We start from the raw sequence: 22,650 nt of genomic DNA, 5'->3' as shown, positions 1-22,650 counted from the left end.
AAAAAGCTTAAGGAGCTCTCATTTGAATAATTCCAATCATGGCGTTCCCACTGTGGCTCAGTAGTATCCCTGAGTACTCAGGTTTGATCCCCAGCCTTGATCAGTGGGTTAAGGATCCGGCATTGTCCTGAGCTGTGGAGTAGGTGGCAGAGGTGGCTTGGCTCTCGCACTGCTGTGGCTGTGGTGTAGGCTGGCAGCTGCAGCTCCTATTCAGCCCCTAGCCTGGGAACTTCCATATGCCATAGGTACAACCCTAAAAAGACAAAAAAAAAATTTTTTTTTAATTCCAATCGGGATTAGGAGTACCCAACACAGTATGTAGTCCACAAAGTTCAATAATAGGAATTAGGGAGTTCCCATTGTGGTGCAGCAGGAACGAATCTGACTAGTATCCATGAAGACGCAAGTTCCATCCCTGGCCTTGCTCAGTGGGTTAAGGATCTGGCATTGCCTTGAGCTGTGCTGTAGGTCACAGATGCAGCCCAGATCCTGAGTTGCTGTGGTTGTGGTGTAGGCTGGCAGCAATAGCTCTGATTCGACCCCTAGCCTGGGAGCTGCCATGCTGCAGGTGCGGCCCTAAAAAATCAAACCAAAAAAAAAGAATTAACAGAATAACCTGGTGGTGTTTGCACTTGGTGGCACTGAGTATAATTCCAAAGGAAAGCTACTCAAGAAATAAAAAGAACAGTGTGTGGATGCCATTTCTGACCTAAGGGAACGTACCCCTTTGCCGTAGGTTATCTTCTTCAAACAATCAGCTTTAACCTAAATTCGGAGACTCTTTTTAGCTGGGTAGCATTGGTCCCTCTTGATTGGTGCTGACCACTTTTAGACAAACATTCCTTTTAAACAACTGCTTCTCGAATGTAAAACTTTAGACTCAATCACAGACTCTACATCAAACCATCGAGTAGTTTGTCTACTTGTTCAAAGACACTGGCCAGCTTAGAGAGCTGAAGCAAATTAAACTAAAACCTATGAAGAGTGAAATTCATTTCTTTTAGCCACTTACTGTATTCTCCATAAGTAGCTCGGATCCGCAGGGCTGTGAGGTTCCTCAGGAGCCGCCGATACTCAAAGTAACTCAGCTGGGGGCTCCAATGACTGCTTGGGTGTTCATTTAATCTGCATGATTTAAAACCAAAAGCTGAAAAATCCAACTCTCATCAAATCTTATAGTTTGAAAACCTGATATAAATCATGCCCGAGAACATGGGACCAGCTAAGCCCCTTCTCAGTCCTGCTTCAAGGGACGGGTGAGGGACTGGTAGCCACATCCTCCTAGGCACAGACCTGGTACCTTCTCCCTCTGTGGGGAGCGCCAGCCCCACAGGATGTGGTGGAGGGCATCCCAGGGTAGGAAACCAAGGTCCAGGGGTCACGACATCCAGAGCTGGTTCAAGTCCGCAGAGACCACTTTCTGTTCTTGCTCATGCAAAAACCTAAATTCCAGAAGCTCTGATCCTCAAGAGCTGTCGTCCATTTTTGGTTTGATTGTTCAAATGATTTGTTTTCTGAGCACGTTTCACTTCCTAGTGTCTTTATTTTTCTTTCTTTCTTTTTTTTCTTTTTAGGGCAGTACCTGTGGCACGTGTAAGTTGCCAGGCTAGGGGTCAAATTGGAGTTGTAGCTGTTGGCCTACACCATAGCCACAGCAACATGGGATCCAAGCCACGTCTGCAACCTACCACCCAGTTCACAGCAATGCTGGATCCTTAACCCACTGAACGAGGCCAGGGATTGAACCTGAATCCTCATGGATACTAGTTGGGTTCTTAACTCACGGAGCCACAATGGGAAATCCTCTCTTCCTAGTTTCAATAGTCTGTTTCCACCTTCTGCATTGTCCACAGCTAACACTTTCCAGCTTGGCATCATGTTGCCTCAGAGCATCACATCACCAGCCCCTGCACTGTTCTTCTTTTTGTTGTTTTGGGTTTGTTTGTTTTGTTTGTTTTGTTTTTTGTTTGTTTGTTTGTTTTTACTGGAATAGCTCTTACAGAAACATTAACACTTTTGTTTCACACACACACAAAATGGAATACTACTTGGCCATAAGAAAAGAATGAAATCTTGCCATTTGCAACAACATGGATGGACCTAGAAGGTCCTATGTTAAGTGAAATAACTCAGAGAAAGACAAATGCCATATGATTTCATTTATATATGAAATCTGAAGAACAAATAAACATAGCAAAACAGACTCATGGATACAGAGAATGATCAGATATTTGCCAGAGGGGAGGGTATGTGGGGGATGAGTGAAATAAATGAGGGAGACTGAGAGCTACAGACTTCTCATTATAAAATCAATGGGCTAGGAGTTCCCGTTGTGGCGCAGTGGTTAACGAATCCGACTAGGAACCATGAGGTTGCGGGTTCGGTCCCTGCCCTTGCTCAGTGGGTTAACGATCCGGCGTTGCCGTGAGCTGTGGTGTAGGTTGCAGATGCGGCTCGGATCCCACGTTGCTGTGGCTCTGGCATAGGCTGGCAGCTACAGCTCCGATTCCACCCCTAGCCTGGGAACCTCCATATGCCGCGGGAGCGGCCCAAGAAATAGCAACAACAACAACAACAACAAAAGACAAAAAAAATAAAATAATAAAATAAATAATAATAAAATAAATAAATAAATAATAAAATAAAATCAATGGACCACAGGGATGAAATACACAGCAGAGGGAATATAACCGCTAATGGAATAATGCCTGATCGTGGTGATTATTTTGTAGGGTATTGAAATATCGAATGACTGTGCTGTAGACCTGGAAATAACACCGTGTTACAGGTCAATTACACATCAAAAAATATCCCATTCCACCTCCTTAGACCCACACAGGGCCATCCATGACCTCACCGCCGCCTCTTTCTCTGCCCTTGCTTCCTACTCCAGGCTCACCTACTTGGAACTTCCCAAATGTACAAAACTCTCTCAAGCCATTTTCTCCTTGTTATCCCTCCCCCCTTTCCTCTCCTTGGACAGCTGCTCTTTGCTCATCACACCTCCTGGGGAAGGCTTCCATGACCGTTCCCAAGTGAGTTCCTGGGGCCTTCGGTGTGTGTTCTAAACACCTGCGTCCGCCTTGTCTGTCACGTACAAGCTGCACGGTCACCATCTGTTTATTTTCCTCTCCTGTCAGGGGCTTGTGGGCAGGAATCACGACCTGTCTCAGCACATAACACCATGTTTGGTGCCCAACAGGTGCTCAGAAAAGCTTACTGAATGAATGAATGAATGAATGATGATTGGACGGACAAACAAAGGAATCCCGACTTCCATCCCAGTTCGCTCTGGTTGACCCCCTTGTAGTCTCTCTCCTCACCTGAACGTGTAAGTCTTGGTGATCCCACAAGGCAGCGTCTTGCCAAGTGGCATCAAGGGAGCTGTGATGCGTAGACCAGCACCCTCCAGGACCACGTCGTGGGCAGATGGGTGTCGGCCTCCCCTGTCCACCCGGTAGTCAAAAGACAGGCTTTGCCCGTAGCTCACCTGTTGGTTCCCAAGAAACTTGGCTGTGAAGTGGAATTCGGAAAAAAAACGGAGATGAGTTGTGAGACTAGAGAAGCAAAGCAGTGAGCAAATGTGCATCAGTTGGCAATTTCTCTTGGAGTCCTCTGTCACCTGCCCACTACCCTCCCTCCACCACCCCGTCGGAAGAGCCAGTTCATGGCACTGGACGTGGCCACGCTGCTACTGACGACAAAGAAGGGTTCGGGACTGAAATGCTAAAAGGGGCTGATTATCTGACGATTCCATCTATTAGATGATGCACAGCATGGCCCTTATAGCAGCAATAGTGCTATTTATTACACACTGCGTCTAGTTTACAGAATACTTCCATGAACATCAGTGGGTGGCAGTAACTCTGGGAAGCTTGCCTCATTATTCCCACTTAACAGCCGAAAGAACTGAAGTTTGGAGAGGTTAAGAGGACACCTTGCCCAGGAATCAATCACATTTTAGCTAAGGATATGAACAAGCATTAGAATTCTAGCCAGAGCTTTTCTAACATATATATATATATATATTAGATTTTTTAATGTATATATACATTTTTAATATATATAATTTTTTAAAAAAATATATATATATAAATTTAAAATATATGTATATACATTTTTAACATTTACAAGCCATTAAAGCTTTGAGAAATGCTTTGTTTTTGCTTTTCCATCTGCTCCTCAATAGACTCGCAGATTTGACCCCAGTCCTTTATTTCTCATTGTGGTGGGAAACCTAGAAACTTCCCATTTGAATAAAATAGGAGCTTCCCCCAGGGTCTGACCACCCGGACACTCAGTTCTACTCTACCTGACTTTGTCAAACAGAGCAGAAGCCCCAACTGTCTTCTGGAGATACACCTGACACTAGGTGATAAGATTTCCGTAGTTCTGAACGCCCTTTTCCTCTCCTGCCCTCTTAGTCTTATGAGTTGGCTTCTGTAGGAAAAACACCATACATACCAGGAGCTACAAAATAGACGGGATCCGATCGTCGTGCTGAGCTAAACACATCTTGATGGCGCTGTGACCATTGGAGTTTTGCAGGAGACCCATTTCTTTGGACAGCCTTCCAGCCATCAACATCTGGAACACAAATAAAACCACTGTGCCATTGGATGAATCGCATCATCTGCTGAGTTAAACAAGACAAGACTTGAGTGCCAAAAAGTCCCAGCGGCGAGCAGCAAGTGGCATTTTCTCTGTATTTCCACATACATGTCCAGTCCTCGAAATTCCCTGGGCGTCTCCCTGCTTGGTCCTCAAGTTCACCTGCGCCTACCCTACAGCTGCTTTGACTTCTTGCCTTCAAGTCTGACTCTTAGAATAAGAGAGTGAGTTTCTGTCTGCCTGCAATTCGTATTTTTATTTTATTTGCATAAACACCATTTGGCCTTCGTGAGGTAAGCTGGTCCAGTATGTTTAAAGAGAAACTTAGAGTTGAAATCGTATTAATCCCCCATGTTTTGAGCGCTTTGTCGCTTGGTAACTAATTTCACATAAATTAACTTGTTTGGCATATTTGAAAGCAGGGTTATTAGTGAATGTGAATTCCAGAAAGACTCCTGTTAAGCCCCTCAATCCAAATGAATGATTCTTTTGTGGTTTTGAAATAGATGGGACGGGAAATGCAGGGAGATGAAAATCTGGTTTCTTTTTAGTGACTCTTTTAAGTTATTTATAAGCTGGCCTGAGTAACCTGTTTCAGTTCAGTTATAACTCTTTCTAGACTCTAGGCTCTGCCTTATTGCCTGACAAAATAATGTCCAGAAAGCTAGGAGACGGTTGTTGAAAATGACTCAAGGACCCCATTCAGTGGATGGACGTCTATAACCACAGAACCCTATACGACAGGAAAAGCAAGAACCTAGGAAACAGAACGCTTTACCTTGACTGAAGGTAGAGGTGACTTTATAGACACTGTAGTCGCCAGAGCTTTGGCAGCTGGCCGAATGCCCATAGCAAAAGCACTGGGTGCAGCCCTCAGGGTTCCCCCCATCCAGGTGGTAGTAACCTGGTCGGCACCTGCAGAGGTGTTTGAGAGATCAGGGCAGTGTTACCGGTTATTCCTTATCCCTACAGAGAATGTGGTGACTGAGCACTCCTACTTTCTCTCCCACCCCGCCCATGAATTCCCAGAGGTGAGAAATACTGCACTGCACACTGCATGTACCACCCCCATTCCTAGGCCCCCTGATGGACCGTCAACAGCCCCCCACTGAGAGAGCATGAAGAATATTCCCTCTCTCAGGCTCTGGTACAGCAGAATCGCATTTGACATAGCGGTCTGGAAACAGTGGTTTTGCCCATCCTGTCAAGGAACCAAGTGGAGGCCACATGGGCAAGACGAGGAAGGGGACAGGCAGGGACACGCAGAGTGGCCTGCCCTGGAGCATGTGTTTAATGGGGGCAAAAGGGGGAGGGGGCTAGGAAGAGAAAGGCAATAGCTCCCAGCCCAGCCCCTACTCAGCTGTACTGACCCACCCCCACCAAGGGGCACGAGGCACCATCCCTGCCCCTTGAAAGTGGGCTCTGACCCACAGTGGATGAGGAGGGGAGGTTTGCCAAATAAGGATGGCTAGGGGCTCTCTGCAAAAGCCAAATGGAGGCTGGCGTCCCCTCTGCTCCCAGCTCAAGCCCTCCAGAAACTTCTCTGAGGACCGCAGCTGGCAGACAAGTCCCAGGTGCTGAGGTCTCTGAGAGGAAGGCGGGGGAAGCTGGGAAGGATTTGTCTTCCTCTTCTCTTCTACGTGAAATAACAGCAGTTTTGATTATGATTTATTTAGCACTTGTGTCGTGCCAGGCACCTTATGTGTGCTCCCTCGTTTAATCCTCCCCACAACCCTGTGTGACAGGAACGGGTATCTCATTTACTCAGAGGAAGAAACCAAGGCCAGAGAGGTGAAGAGACGTGTTCAAGGTCATACAGCTGATAAATGGCTGGCGCAAGACTCAAACTCCGGTTCATCTGCCGGTGAATCATGTGGTGTGGTCCCCTGGACTATGGACTATATGTCAGGAGTCTGGTCATGGCGCAAAGTCACAGAAAAGCAGGTTAGCTGTGAACAGTAGATGCTTCGGAAAATAGTGATAAATAAATATTGGTTTCTTCCCTCTATAGAGCAAGGGTTTAAAAAAATCATTAGAGTTTCTGTGGAGGAAACCTGTAGATTAAAAGAGATTAAAAAACAAGGAAGAAAGAAGGGATGCAGCAGAAGGAAGGGGAAGAAGGGAGGACGGGAGGGGGAGAGGAGGAGACAGAAGCGGGGAGAGGGAGTGATGGGCGGAGGGGAGCGGAGGGGAGGGAGTCAGGCAAAACTAACCCACAGTGTTTAAGGGTGTTCTTGGGTGATAAATTATGAAGAAAAGTAAGGAAGTCAGAACAGTGGTCGCTTCTAGGCAGGAGGGAGGGTGTCACAGGGCTGGCACATTTTTTAGCAAAGGTCTATTTCAGGTAATTGGGGGTACTGACAACATTTATTTTACGTGGCTTTCGATTTCTGTGTTATATTTTGAAATGAGAGATGTCTTCAAAAAGTGACTCCTCATAACACCTAAGCCCCATTTCCCTACCCCCACCTGAGCAGCAAAGAACCCACACACACACACCCCCCCACACCCCCAGCTAGGAATGCACCTGGCACTTCCTCTGCCCAGGTATAAGTGATTGGCAGGATGCCAAAGAACTGCTTTCTTTCTTTTAAGGAAATAAAGAGAAAGCTTTTACCTTTGGGGCCCACCTCCCAGCCTTCGACTCACAAGTCTCAGGGGGTGTGGGGAGGAGTTTTAAGTCTGAGCACAGTTTGTGCTTAAGGAATTTCCTGCAGCAGCAACTGAGGATGGATCAGCCTCATTGCATCTCCTGCCCCAATGTGGCTTGGGACCCACAGAGGGTTCTCACCTTTTCCCCTGGTGTGTGTGTGTGTGCACACGTGTGTGTGTGTGTGTGTGTACTCGAGCACACACACCCTCCTACCCACCATCCCATCCCTGGGCAGTCCTTCTCTGCACATGATGGTTATACATGGCCATACGCTGCAATATCCCCTCTTACTAGGATTTGCCCATGTTTAATGAGGCCAGGCCTCTCCTGGGACCAAGTCGAGTCATGTGATCTCATGGCTGCATACCACCCTGTACTGGGAGCACCTGGGATTCAGAGCCTGCTGGCCAGGGCACTCTCCGGGGCCCCTGTGCCTCTGCCCCAACATAAACAAAGAGAAGGGATCCACAGCAAAAGTGTGGAGTTCAGTAAGATTTGGGGGCTTGGTTGTCACTTATTTTAAAGCCTGGTCTTTGAGGACAGAGGGCAGGAAGAAGATCATCAACATTTGTTAAGTGTCCCCTTTCCATAACTGCACTCAGAGGATGAATTCTCACGCTAGTGGCCAAGGACTTTCCCTGCTGTGTCTGTCGGGTCACAGTTCACACAGACCTGTCACAGCGCTCTCCGGTGACAGCTGGCTTGCAGACACAGTGGCCTGCGTCACAGGGCCCCAAGATGCCAGCTGGGTCACAGTCACACTTGGAGTCTCTGGGAAAGAAGGAAAAGAAACTCAGCGATGTCTTTCCAAAGGCTTTGCAACTATACACATACAGATCTAGCGCTCACAAGCAAATGTCACCGACTTGAGTCCATCTTTCATCTTCAGTGAGGCCTCTCTTGGATGTTCTTGTCCATGCCCATCGCTCTCAGACCCCTGAAGAATTCATTTGTCCATGCAAGTGCTACTCAAAGCGTGGTCTGTGGACAGCAGCCAGTCGAGGCAATGTTTGCTACCCACTCCTAAAGAGAGGAGGGGTTTGCACCAGAAGGTAAACCCAACGCACCACTCAACTGTCTACTTTGGTTGACTATTTGGGTCAGTTGACATTTTTTAAAAAATTATCACCTATTTCTCTATCGTTGAATTCAACAGTGTCTGCTTTCACCATGACTGATTCCATCTACTTGCTCTTGGGGGTTCATTTAGTTCTTTCTTCTGGTAACATGTCTATTGACCTATAATTCATACCACGCAATTCACCCATTTAATGTGTACGATTCAAGGTTCTTAGTTGATTCTCAGAGTTGCGCAACCCACGCTACGGCAGGTTTGGAACCTTTTTATCACTCCACAAAGAAACCCCGTGTCCTTTAAGAATCACCCCCATTTCTTCCCCTTCCCCCAGCCCTAGGCAACCACTAACCAGCTTTTTGTCTCTATAGATTTGTCTTTTCTGAACATCTGCTATAAATGGAATCATACAACATGTGGTCTTTTGTGTTTGATTTCTATCACTTAGCATGTTTTCAAGGTTCATCCATGTTACCATGTGTCAGTAGCTCATTCTTTTTATGGGTGAATAAAATCCCATCACACGAATATGCCACATCTTGTTCATCCCTCATCAGCTGATGGACATCTGGGTTGTTGCCCTGCTTTAGCTATCATGAATACCACTAATGTGAACATTTGTGTACAAGTTTCTGTACAGATACATATATTTTCATCTCTCTTGAATATATACCTAGGAGTGAAATTGCTGTTAGTTTTACTGAACTTTTTTTTTTTTGGTTGCAAGACTTTCACAATGAAAAAAAATCAATATTTAGTATTTTCATTATTATTTTTGCTTTTTAGGGCGGCACCCATGGCATATGGAGGTTCCCAGGCCAGGGGTCAAATTGGAGCTATAACTGCAGGCCTACCCCACAACTACAGCAACACAGGATCCAAGCTGTGTCTGCGACCTACACCACAGCTCAGGGCAACGCTGGATCCTTAACCCACTGAGCAAGGCCAGGGATCAAACCCGCAACCTCATGGTTCCTAGTCGGATTCGCTTCCGCTGCGCCACTACGGAAACTCCCCAGGTTGAAATTTGAAGGCATCTTCACTTCCATCCCTGTCCTCCTAAAAGATGGGCCGTGGTCAGGGTGAAGCGCATGGGCTCCAGAGCCAGAACTCTGGGTCTGAACGTGAAGTCCACTCTCACCAGCAACATTAGCATCTTATGTAACCTCTCGTGATTTCGATTTATCTTTAACACAAGTACAATGCTAATCCCGACCTTGAAGGGTTACTGTGAGGATTAAATGAGATGACCCTCTTGAAGCCCTCGGAACAGTGTTTGGCACAACGTGGGCACTCAGTCAATGTAAGTGATTCCTAACGTTGACACAACTGCCATTAGTCACGGCAGCGGCGGTGGCGGGGCAGGTGCTTACAGGAGCCTCTGGTCTTGGGTGCACCCAGCATCCGTGAGGGTGTGGAAGCCTGGCAGACAGCGGTCACACCTGTCTCCCGTCACACCTGGCTTACAGCTGCACCGACCAGCGTTGTCACATCGAGGGCTAAGAGAACCTGTAACCCCAAGGCAGGGAAAGGAAAGAAGAAAAGGACATATTTAATTTAAATGACATGAGGAAGCAACAGGAGCTCTGTCACCTACAGGAGCTCAATAAATACTAAGTAACAGCCACCACCTGCCGCCTCAAGCCATTCTTTCACACCGTCTGGATGCGCGTCCGCCCACTAGGGGACGTTCTGACGACCAATGACAGCTTCTTCAGGGAAAGACACAGAAATTACTCCTGAAAGTATTACTATTCATATCTCTGCCCTGGTTTCAACATCGCGTAGTTGGTCAAGTCCTTGAGACCTCAAGAAGGAACATTTGTGAATGAGCCCAGACAGTGAGGATGAGAAGCTAAGCCACACCCTCCCGTATCTCTAGCAGGCAAATGCCGTCTTTTAAGGGTCAGTGCTTATATGATACGATCTTTCAAAAAATACAAAAAGGCCTCTTAGCCACACACAGCTCTACCTGCCTGGAGAGGTAGAAAGTCTCACCCTTGGGGCCTCACCCCCTCGCGAGGAGGGACGACCCTGTGCATCGTACCTGGGCTTGTGCACCACAGCACTTGTCCTAGGATTCATTTTTTATAGACGGGCTCTCACTAGTACGTGAGACCTCTTGGGCTGAGCGCTGATGAAAGACAGGAGGGGCTCAGGATAACAGAAGGTGCCGCTCCCACCGCCTCCCCATCCACTATCCCAGGTCAGGCCTCCACCTTCTCTCACCTGGACCCCGCCTCGCACTCCCCTCCCTGCCCCCATCCTTGCCTCTCTACGTTCCATCCTCTGCAGAGCATCCAGAGTGCCCCTTTTCAAATGAATTCAGGTCCTACGACTCATCTGTGTCTTCTGGTGGGTCCCTACTCAGAGTGGAATAAAATGCAAACCTTGCACCTCGGCCTGCAAAACTCACCTCTCTTGCCTCATCTCCTGCCCTCTGTCACTGAGGTCCAGGGCCCTACTTCCCTCCCTGTTCCAGAAATGTGTTAACTGCTTCCCTCCTCAGGCCATATGCACCTGCTGCTCCCGAAGCCTGGAATATTCTTTGCCCAGAACCTCCCCTAGTTGGTCCTTACTCAGCACTTGGGTCTTGATTAAATATTACTTCCCTACGGAAGACTTCTCTGACTCCCATATCTGAGTAGCCATCCCACCGCTCCCCCGGTCCCCAGCCCTGCCTGCCTCTGACTATCTCAACTCATGTTCCTGCTGTATCCCCAGGGCCTGGCACAAAGAAGAGGCCCACAGGCCTGTGGGTTAATGTACAGATGCCGAGAAAGAGGCGGGGGCTTTGCGAAAGGAGTTAGGAGGAGGCCAAAAGATGAGGTGGAAGGTCAGTCACCTACCTTATAATTTCCCTGCAGCCGGCAGAATTATAATGTAATCCATATATCTCAATTAACTGTGATGATTAGGTTACTTATAGTCTATAAAACCAATGGAATCCTAACCAGCTGCTCCTTTTTTTTTTTTTTTCCCTAAACTTCTTATCCGTCTGTGAGCTTTTAATTCACTTTTAGATACAACGCAAATCAGTATAGATATTGGCTCAGTGCCTATAGAAAGACTTTTACGCCACAGGTGGAATGTGAAATAAATTAGTCACAGTCACAGTTAGAACTTGTGAACATCTCCAGGTCAACTTTGCAAAGCTTGAAAGGGCCCTCGGTGAAAATAATATAAACTACATTTTTGAGCACCTGCCACATGTGAGGCACTGCATTAGGCACTTCACATATGAGCTCATGGTGAATTAAGAGCTGATAGACGGATAACACACCCATTTGTGGATAACAGGGAGCCCTCAGATGATCAGGCAGGTGGTGATGAGATGAGACCTGCAGTTTAGAAAGACAATACTGGAGCAACTGCAGGATGACTTGGGAGAAGGGAGAGCAGCAGGTGTCATAGGAAAACTCTTCCCTTGACACAATGACCCGGGGTTAGAGGAGTCAGGATGAGAAGGGGAGGAGAGACAAGCTAAGACAGCCACTGCAGATGTAGAATGAACAGACTTGGGACATGGGTGATGGGGGTGGGGGACCCCATGGACGACTATTGGTCCGCGGTTGGGGTGGGTACGGGGGCACAACCACATGTGAGGCTATTGACAAACCAGAGGTCCAAGGAGGAAAAGGCTCTCACGTTCAGTCACCAAGATAACAAGTTTGATGGGACCTAGTGAACTTGAGTCTCAAGTGGCATATTGAGGTGGAAATATTCACTTGGAGCTCAAGAAAGAGGCTGGAGAGGAAAGTCTGGGAGCTCTCAGCTCGCAGGCAGAACAGGAAACCATAGCAAGTGTGAGATCACTCCAGGAGCAGACAGAGATTGGAGGGTGGGTGCCTTGGGCAGAAATGGAACTTCACTGATTAAGGGAAATGATGACCAGAGCAGGGAGAAAGTCTCAGGACAGCGGAAGCCAAGGGAGGGCAATTCTGAGGCGGGCTGAGAGGAGAGGACCGAGGCATGGTTTTCAGGATCTAAGGAAAGAGCGTGTGCAACAAATGAGAGGAAGAGAGGCCATTGGGGTTGGCATTTAGAGACAAACAGCGGCAGAGCCAAGAAAGTAAATTCCTGTTTGAATTTTTGCTTTGATAAATAACATTAAATGTTCTCTCTTTAACACAATTTTTAACATAAATGCGTGTTAATCTGAAACCCAGAAACACATTTTTTTCCTCCATTTGAATGAGTGGAAATTATGCTTTCAATTTAAGAACTCTCCCTACAGCAGTTTTTCAGAAACAAGTTATTCTTATAAGGTGGACAAGACTGTACTTTGTTTTTGAGTTTTGCCCAAATGGCCTTCAACAGCACTCTATGAAACACTTTAGAGGGGAATTAAGAGTCATCACTTGGAAATAGGCATTCTGTGTTCGAAGGAGCATGGGAAATGGCACACACTAAATCTTTCAGGGATTTATCACGTAATAGTACACTCCATAGGCATGAATCCTGTGTAACTTTTTTTTTTTAAGTATTCAATGATTTTTTTTTTCGTTACTGTTGGTTTACAACTGTTTAACTTTTTTTTTTGTCTTTTGGCCTTTTTGTCTTTCTAGGGCCGCACCTGTGGCATATGGAGGTTCCCAGGCTAGGGAGTCTAATCGGAGCTGTAGCCACTGGCCTACACCACAGCCACAGCAACTTGGGATCCAAGCCGTGTCTTTGACCTACACCACAACTCACGGCAATGCCAGATCCTTAACCCAATGAGCGAAGCCAGGGATCGAACCTGCAACCTCATGGTTCCTAGTCGGATTCATTTCTACTGTGCCACGATGGGAACTCCTGTTTAACTTTTTAATGCCAATGTTTCCAAACATTGTTTGGCATTCTTATAGGCAACACCTATTGTTATCTTGGGGAATACAATATTCCATAGGACATGATCTAGAGAATACAGCTCTAGAAGCTGGGGGACAGGAAAAGAGCCTGGGCAGATCTCACTCCAAATACCACTGCTGAGCTGCGTGTCCTTGGGGAACTGCCCCGCCTCCCTTCTTTACAGAGAAAGCAACCAAACCTTGGGGAACTGTCCTAAGACTTGCAACTAGGAGTTCTCGTCGTGGCTCAGTGGTTAACAAATCCAACTAGGAACCATGAGGTTGCAGGTTTGATCCCTGGCCTCACTCAGTGGGTTAAGGATCCGGTGTTGCCATGAGCTGTGGTATAGGTTGCAGATGTGGCTCAGGTCCGGTGTTGCTGTGGTTCTGGTGTAGGCCGGCGGCTTCCTGGGAACCCCTAGCCTGGGAACCTCCATATGCCACAGGAGAAGCCCTAGAAAAGGCAAAAAAAAAAAAAAGACTTGGAACTAAAATATGTGAAAAGCCTAATTCAACGTCTCACACATAGCAGGTGTTCCAAAAAGTACTTTATACTCTTATCATCTAGGCTTCCTTCAAGCCTTGCAAAGTTGACACGGCAGCATACACAAGCTCTTACTGTGAACAGGATGGATTGATTTCATGTTCCCAAACGTCCAAAACAATAACACTGGGTTTTCAAAGTATCTCATTAAAACAAAAACGGCTGTCCCAGTTCCTACATCATGAGCTCCTCTTAAGGGTTGTGGACAATTGGGTTTAAAGGACAGATGAAGAACAGCTTCCTGTTTGAAGTCCCAACAAGCACTCTCAGGGCTTATGTAGATAGGATCTCCACGCACTTGAGGACTCAGGAAGGTGTTCAAAGATGATTCATCTTTAAAATGTAAATCAAGAGAGTCTGCTTCCTTTTGAGAACCCTTCAAATATATATATACACTTTCATTTTTAAAATAGCACTATTATCATTATTTAATTATATTTAGTAATAAGTAACTTATTAGCTAAGACATGTTTAATAACTCAAATGTTAATATAGTCTAATCCACGGCCTGGGTCGTATATATGCAAAAAAAGTAAAATTAAGAGAAGCAGCCCAATATCACTGATGGCTGCACACATCTCAAGAATTTAGGTGTCAGGAGAGAAACACCCACACACATACACACAGTGAATTTCAAAGTATAGAAAAAAGGTTATCAGGGCTTATTATACATGTAGTTGTAAGAATTGAGGATAACTCAGCCCTGTTGCTGAGTCCACAAGGTCATCACCTAAAAATAAGACCGGTTGCTATAGTTAGGAGAAAGTGGTGTGACATCCAAAATCTGTGACCACTTTGGGGATTATGAATGCTGTTGGCTTCATTTGCCACGCATGGAACGGTAGTTTGGAGTAAGATGCATGCTTCTGCATTTGAAATTGAATATACAACAGATAGCCCCCGGAAGTTATTATTTGAAAGCGAAAAATACCCACTGGTTGATTGGGAGACTGAGAAGTCACATAGGGAATTAAACTGGTGCCACTGATTTAGGGATCCCTGCAGCCAGCATGTAGCCAGAGATGGCACCTGGTGGGAACGGTCCCCACCACCAACATGCCACTCAGCCCTCAACAAGTTTCATCACCTCCCACTCTAAGCCTCTGATACCTCATTTGTAAAATGAAAATAATAATAGCACCCTCTTCGTAGGGTTATTTGTGAAGATTAAATTAATTACTAGATGAAAGCATTCAGAGAAATGCCTGGCACCGCGTAAGCGTGTAATGCATGTCAGCTTTCAAACAAGATATAAATCATCGCTGGCCTCCACTGCCTCCTACGAAGCTGTTTACAGTGAGTCTGAGACAGCTATTCCCCCAAAGAAAAGTGAGAACCAGGCTCACTGTTGCTGGGTGGGCAAATGGACCACACAGCGTAAAAGAAGAGACAGCATGGTAAATCCTTCACTGCCACCCTTCTTTGCTGGGCTACAGGCTCTTTGAGGCTAAGAACCTTGTCTTCAGGCCAGGCTTTCCAGCTGAGCCGGTTACAGTCCGAGTCACCTGCTCTAATTATGTTGCTGGGATGACCCACCTCGGGTGACTCATGACAAAGCTGCATAACCTAAGGGGATATATGGGCTCTTTACAGAGGTTAAATGTCTGTGAAAGTGGAACCATTTTTCTCTTAATTTTTCTTTATGAAGTTCTTTGATTCAGAGCGAGAATTGCTACATCCAAAATATTCGAGATGCTGAGTCAAAGCCACAGAGCTGAGCAAATCTGACTCATTCTACATCGCAATGGCAAGTCTGGTGAACTTGGTCATGATTGCTGGTACATGCGTCTGTATCACCATGGGATCACCCCAATTTTCTCTTTTTTCTTTTTTCTTTTATGGGCCATACCCATGGCATATGGAAGTTCCCCGGGCCAGGGAGTGAATCCAAGCCACCGCTGCTACTTACCCTACAGCTGTGGCAACATCAGATCCTTTAACCCATGGCACCACAGTGGGAACTCCCCCGTTTTATATAAGATTTCCCAACACACTCGCCTGGCAGCCTTGGCTAGGCCAAAATCTGCCCATTTTGAGAGTCTTGCAGCTGTTGCTATGAATCGGTTGCACAGAACTGCCTTAAGTCATAGCCATGCACTAAGGCTCTACCTTTTCGGTAGGTTAATATTGATCACATTATACCATTAACCACTTTCTGGCAAAGAGGAGAAACAGATACTGCCAAGAAAGACAATAGACAAATAAGGTAGCTTTAAAAAGTCCCAACTTCTTTAACAGAACCACCTCTCTCTCCCTCTTTGTATCTACTAACTTGTCTTTTCTGTCTGCCCATGACGAGGGCATCTGTGCACACAAAAACGACCTACGGTTCTGACAGCAACCACTGACTGGTACATTTATTTATTTATCTATTTATTTATTTGTCCTTTGTCTTTTTAGGGCCACACCCGCGGCATATGGAGGTCCCCAGGCTAGGGGTCTAATCGGAGCTATAGCCGCTGGCCTACATCACAGCCACAGCCGCGCCAGATCCGAGCCCTGGCTGTGACCTACACCACAGCTCACGGTAACACGGGACCCCAACCCACTGAGCGAGGCCAGGGATCGAACCTGCAACCTCATGGTTCCTGGTCGGATTCGTTTCCACCAAGCCACGATGGGAACTCCGACTGGTACATTGAAAACAAACAAACAAAACAACAACAAAACCAGGCTCTCCTATGAACCAGCCACCCTGTTCGGTGCCTCCTATTTGTTATTCTATTTTCTTTTGTTCACACTCCTGTGAAGGAGTCTAACGGGCCTCTTCGACTATCTCTTCCATTATGTCACTTTATCTTGCTGGCACCCAGCATAACACGGGAAACAGAGCTTTCTCATCTCTTAGTTTTCACGAAGCTGGTCAAAGGGATGGTTTTGGATATAGAGAACTATGACTAGAAGAACGCAAGCTTCTTTGTCCCCAAGTCGAAGACTGTCATCTGCCCGGAAAAGCAATCGTGTGCCTAGAATCGTGGTACTAGAATTCAAACTAATGTGCCCTAAAGACCAAAGCTGGTTCTTACAACCCAGACTTAAGGAAAACACATAACCTTTCAAATTCAAGTTGCTAAAAACACCGGCGGCGTCTAGCAGATTCCCAGTTGTTCTAGAAGCTGAAGAGCTCCCCTTAGCCTGCTCTCTCTCTGTCCCTCCCCCCTCCTTCCTCCATCCCTTCCCCTCCCCCCTCCTTTTCCCCTTTTCCCCAACTACCTTTGGAGTTACAATTGCAGGGTAAACAGCGGTCTCTCTCTCTCTGTCGGTAAAATCCTTCCTTGCACTTCTCGCAGTGAATGCCAGCCGTGTTGTCACTGCAGTGGAGGCAGCGGAATCCATTTCCCGTCAGTCTGTGCAGTTCCTGATCAAAGAGGCATTGCCTGGACTTCCCGTTGCAGTCACAGACTAGGGCGCAGAGGAAGAAAGACAGCAGAAAACAGTTCAGGGGACATTCTCCCAAGATTTTTATTATTATTATTATTTTTTTTTTGTCTTTTTGCTATTTCTTGGGCCGCTCCCGCGGCATATGGAGGTTCCCAGGCTAGGGGTCGAATCGGAGCTGCAGCCACCGGCCCACGCCAGAGCCACAGCAACGCGGGATCCGAGGCGCGTCTGCAACCTACACCACAGCTCACGGCAACGCCGGATCGTTAACCCACTGAGCAAGGGCAGGGACCGAACCCGCAACCTCATGGTTCCTAGTCGGATTCGTTAACCACTGCGCCATGACGGGAACTCCGATTTTTATTATTATTAATATAAATTATGCCCAGGGGACTACATACTAATTTAAACTGCTCAGTCGCATAAAGTAAAAGGGGGCAAAATGGGCCACATGGTGATGGTGGGAGTTCTCGCTTTACCTAAAGGCAGCAGTGCTGGTGGGTGTGGCCTGGGAGAACGCGAAAGAACATGAGGTCAGAGTGGCCAGACTGATTCCTCAAGAGAAACCAAAAATCATAAGTGTTTTTATGTGAAAAGCCCTGATTTAAATAGTTGCAAGGAATTCCTTTTTGAAACGCCGTGCAACCCCACAGACAAATCCCCAGACCACCAGCCTGTGTGCGCCAGCACAACTGTCCCGCAGCCGATGGTGTCGTCTGTTCAAGATCCATAGCGTCTGTCCCTCCAGTGATGGTCAAGGCTGAAGACCTAGCCTGACCGTCTGGAGAGGTATCTCCTCCCCTCTCACTGAGCCATGAGTGTCTCTTCCAAGCCGGTGTCAGAAAGAACCGCAGTTCCAGAAAGAATGACTGCTCCAGTGTCTAGGAAAGCTCGCCCTGGGTGGGCTCCAAAGAGACCGGGGGAGTGACTAACATCCCCACGTGGGACCGAGCCGCCAGTGAGGTCACGGGGAATGCTCAGCCTTGCACCTGGCACACTGCAGACCCTCAAAACTGTTTCAGCCACGGTTTAGAAAAGGTGATGAGCCTGGAGCTTAAAAGACTGGTAGCAGATACCAGTTCTGCCACGTCCTTAGACAAATCACTTCAACGCTCTGAAGCTCATGTCTTGTTTCATAAATGTGGGCTGCAGGACTGGCCTCCCTGGGTAGCTAGAAGGATCCCAGTGAGAAAAGAAGATCCGGCCCTTTGTCTATGCCATTTCGGCCCTCACTCACAGGAGACAGGCATTGCCTCAGGTGAGAAAAATGCAGCTTGGTGGAGAGTTGGGATTTGAACCTCTGTCTGCTGCCAAAACCCACTTTCTACCCCCCAGGCACACTGTCTCCATCGGCCACACAGCCTCAGTGACAGCCGAGTCTCTGGCAATGCCCAGGGCCATGACTTATCCAGCGTACTGATGAAAAAAAGAAAAAAGTCAGCATATGTACCAACGGGCCACGTAGGCCATGTCAGCTCTAAAGGCTCAGGGGGCAAAGGTGACTAAGTAAATCTGATGAACTTCCTAAGTGATTTCCTTGTAACAGCTTCTAACCCTGACTCTCTCACTGCTTTGCATGCCACCTCATCTAGGCAAAGTCAAGAACAGCTGCCCAGAGCCCACTCCATTGCTGGGACTTGAGATTCGACAGTTAATTCTCACAGTGACACCAACATGGGTTTCATCATCCTCACTCAACAGATGAAGGAAAAAATGCTTAGGAGGGTAGACGTCTCACCCAAGGTCACACGGCTAAATGGCCAAGATGCAATTGCTCTCAGGTCCATCCAACCGCAAAGCCCTCACCTTTCCATGGTACCCGGGCAGCTCCAAGACCTAGTTTACCACTGGGCACAGGGCGTTCTTTCTCCACCTCCCTCACACAGCATTGTCTAGTCCCTTCTTGAATTCTCCCTAATCTAGTAAGATGTCCCAGCCCTCCTTAGACAGCACTGGTTGTTACAAACTATTTTTATGCAGTTTTAAATCTGCATCCCTCCCAGTAATTTTTACCATGTGTTCTGTTCTTCCCTGAAAAACAACAGTCACATACACCCACAAACTCACGCACACACACACACACACACGCACACGCACACACACGCATGCACACCTACTCTCTTCTCCATTAGACGTTTATTTCAAGCATTGTTTTACAAGACACGACATCAGCCAAGTCCTTGAATATCTGAAGATAGTTGTGGCATCTCCTTCTTTAGCCTTTTCCTCTTCAGGTTAAACTGGAGACCAGTCACCTTCAGGACTCTGAGGTCATGATTTCTAGACTCTTCTTGACTCCTCTCCTGGGAACAAACTCTAATCTTCAATATCTTTCCTTAAAGGACCAGAATTTATTACAGTTCTTCAAGTGTGGTTTGAATAGCTCAGCTTACAGCAGGACTAGATATTATAACTCCACGGATGAGCCTGACATTTCATTAAACTCATAGCGTATTAAGTTTGCATTCAATTCAGACTCCCAGGGCTTTTTCACAGAACTGGTGCCAAGCTGACTCTTTCCCAATGAATGCTTGTGTAACTGATTTTTGGATCTTGAACAGATGTGCCATACAGCTGTCACGTGCTGTGAGATTTCTACTAAGGACCTCATTAGGCCCATAGACGAACTCAATTCACCAGCCAGCGATCTTTGTGGGGTTACTTGGCCGGATCACACACAGAGGCAGTGCCCTCTCTGCCCTGGATGACTCTGGGGAGCAATTTCAAAACAATTACAAACTTTTCATTGTGTCTTTTGTTATTCAGAACAAACTTTTTGCTGGTACCAATTAATTTTAATAAGAAAATGATGCATTTCATCACTTTAAAATAGATAACCCTTATTAAAATTGTTTTCTTTTATTTCTTTTTTTTTCTTTTTCTTTTTCCTTTTTCCTTTTTAGGCCCACACCTCTGGCATATGGAAGTTCCCAATCACATTATCCAAGTTTTCCTCGTTTCACAATGGACAGGCACACGTCCAGGGCCTGGCATTAAGTTATCTATTTTAGACAATACAGAAACAAATCACACTCAGGTCCTGAACAGACTTGAAGCCTTACAGGGCCTAGGAATTTAGACAGGGAATTTCTTTCTCCCTCTTTCACTGAACTCTGTATCATAGGAGCCACGTCCACTACTCTTATTTGATTCTTCATTTGTATGGCCCTCTTTCCAAATAAGGGATATTTCTTCGAGGTTTTGTCCTATCCTCTCCCCACTCCCTAAACCCACCCCTCTAGGCCTTGGCCCTGTCAGCCGCATGCTCTCCACAGCCACAGGGACAAGATTCATCAAGTGTTACCTCAAGCTCTGCAAAACATATTGGGAACCAAATCATTTTGCTCAGATTTTCACGTAATTCTTTCAGTCTAGTGAAGGGTGGCTGGTAATTGTGTCTGACTATGCTGTATGCTGCTTCTTGGGCACTGAAGCATTTTAGTATCATAGTGACAATAATAGCACACCGGCCCTGACCCTCAAGGGGCTTCTGAAAACGCCTGCGGGGCAGCCAGACGCAGGCTGATCCGTCCCGACTCCCCACCCCAGCACCCCCCTCTACCCTCCTCCCGCAACCAGAGGCAGACCCGGCTGGAAACTCTCTGCAAACAATGGAGCAAGGTGTGCAGACCGCCTCCGGCTCACCTGACACTCCCACCCTCACTCACACACACACCTCCAACGGGTCAGGACAGGAAGCTCAGGGGCCAAGGCTGTTTCCAAGCTGCCTCTTGAGGAGAATGAAAGGAAACCGAAAACATTTCCTAAGGTTGTCCCAGGGGCAAGGCCTTGGAATAAGCAGCACCAATGGCTACAGTTCATCGAGACCTCATTTTAAATTCCCCCTGAGAAATGTTGCCAGCAATTAGGAGAAAGTTTCCTCCATCTGGCATTAATACGATCATTTGTGTGTAAGCAGATCCGCTTTGCATTGTCCTAAACTGGAAAAACACGCTCTGCTTTGCACCAGGCTCATCTATGTTCCATCTTTGGACCATGGACCACCACGCTTTCTAGGGTTCTAACCGTGACAACACAATTTAAAATCCAAACACCTTTCAAAACCAAGCAGTTTGGGCCCCACTGACCTCTCCAAGTGGAGCTCAGTTCTCTTTCTCTCTCTCGTTCACTGGACTCCATCGACCCTGGCACCCACGAATCCTGGGGTGCACCAAGGTCTGTAGCCTTGCTGTCTCCTTTGCCTGGGGGGTACCTGCACCCACCCTCCCTCAGCCCAGCTGGAATGACCTCAGGGACATAAATCAGATGGCGTTTGGTCCCTGCTGAAAACCCTTTAACAGCTTCTCCCTCTGAATGCCCAAGACTTCCTCCCCATTTCTCTGCAGGCATTTCTCACTTTCTACCCTGAGGCATCACGATGTGTGTACATGACTGGCTTCCTCTACAGCGTGTCTCACTTTTGTATCCCCAAGTATAAGTGCCAAGTACGGGGCTTGTGACTGTGATCGCTGGAAGAGCGGCTGGCTGGAAGGATAGATGGAAGGATGGGCAGAAGGAGGAAAGAAGGCAGGCGGGCAGGCGGTCTGACTCTAAGAGAAGCCAAACAAGAACCTGCACATTCAGAAATCTCCCAGGAGTCCAGGGTCCCCGCATGACATTTTCTCAACATAATCTACAAAATGTTCATTGTCTACCTAGATGGGATTCAGTGTAAAAAAGCTAATGTTTGAACCCAAACCATTCATGGTGAGATGAGAACAGAACGAACTGGGAGAGGAATGTGACAGCTTCCCGGGGAGTGTGTGCGACGTGCGTGTTCTCTTTCTCTCTCTCGTTCACTGGACTCCACTTGGAGAGGTCAGTGGAGCCCAAACTGCTTGGTTTTGAAAGGTGTTTGGATTTTAAATTGTGTTGTCACTGTTAGAACCCTAGAAAGCGTGGTGGTCCATGGTCCAAAGATGGAACATAGATGAGTGCTCACACCAGGTGGACTCTTTCTGCACCAGGACTACCTGCCCCTTGCGCATGAGCCCGGAGATGCCCTCTCAGAGGACAGCGAGCTCGGGGCCTTGCAGCAGGAGGGGCGAGAGGATGGGGCAGGCTGGAGCCGTGAGATCTGTTGGCCGGGATCAGGCAGCCCTGACGGGTCCTGTACTTGGCTGCTGCGTGGGACGACCTCAGGAGCTAGGAATCCAGGCATCGTGTTGGAACCTGACACTGTGCACTGGCTGCTGTTAACGTCGAGCTTTGCTGCTCTTGCTGCCAGTTCAGCTGCTAAGGGCATGAACACTGATTCAGTTAAACACGAACACGTTTCTAAGGTACCTGTAAGCTCCTATGGATGGGTCCACGGATAAACCCCTTAGAGAGGGTGCTCAGTTCTCGTCCTTATTTAGAGGAGAGGCACGGGCTTCCTTTCTGGTGCTTAGTGCCCCGCATGTCCTTTCTGAGACATCTAATCTTTTTCTCCCCTTCCTTTTTGAAACTATCTTCCCTCGAAACTAGGATACCACACCGTCAGGCTTCCTCTTGGCTTCTGGCCTCACCCCACCCCCACCCCATCCAAGTCTTTGCGGAATCCCTTCCCTGCCCC

The 22,650-nt window shown here is 47.2% G+C and overlaps 1 protein-coding gene across 1 annotated transcript in view; it reads right to left on the bottom strand.

Annotated features, from left to right (window-relative positions):
• The window catches only part of LAMC2 (laminin subunit gamma 2), a 59,306-nt gene that overhangs the window by 24,575 nt on the left and 12,081 nt on the right, over window positions 1–22,650 (bottom strand). The window contains exons 3-9 of the mRNA XM_047754435.1: window positions 16,929–17,117; window positions 9,713–9,848; window positions 7,937–8,035; window positions 5,390–5,526; window positions 4,465–4,587; window positions 3,324–3,513; window positions 1,013–1,125 (exon numbers count right to left, since the gene is read on the bottom strand). Of these exons, the coding sequence (XP_047610391.1) occupies window positions 1,013–1,125; window positions 3,324–3,513; window positions 4,465–4,587; window positions 5,390–5,526; window positions 7,937–8,035; window positions 9,713–9,848; window positions 16,929–17,117 (987 nt within the window). The remainder of the gene's footprint in view (window positions 1–1,012; window positions 1,126–3,323; window positions 3,514–4,464; window positions 4,588–5,389; window positions 5,527–7,936; window positions 8,036–9,712; window positions 9,849–16,928; window positions 17,118–22,650) is intronic.

This window comes from Phacochoerus africanus, chromosome 11 (assembly GCF_016906955.1).
Source record: "Phacochoerus africanus isolate WHEZ1 chromosome 11, ROS_Pafr_v1, whole genome shotgun sequence".
Taxonomy (NCBI): domain Eukaryota; kingdom Metazoa; phylum Chordata; class Mammalia; order Artiodactyla; family Suidae; genus Phacochoerus; species Phacochoerus africanus.
The sequence above is the reverse complement of the archived record's forward strand: the minus strand, read 5'-3'. Positions and strand labels throughout refer to the sequence as shown.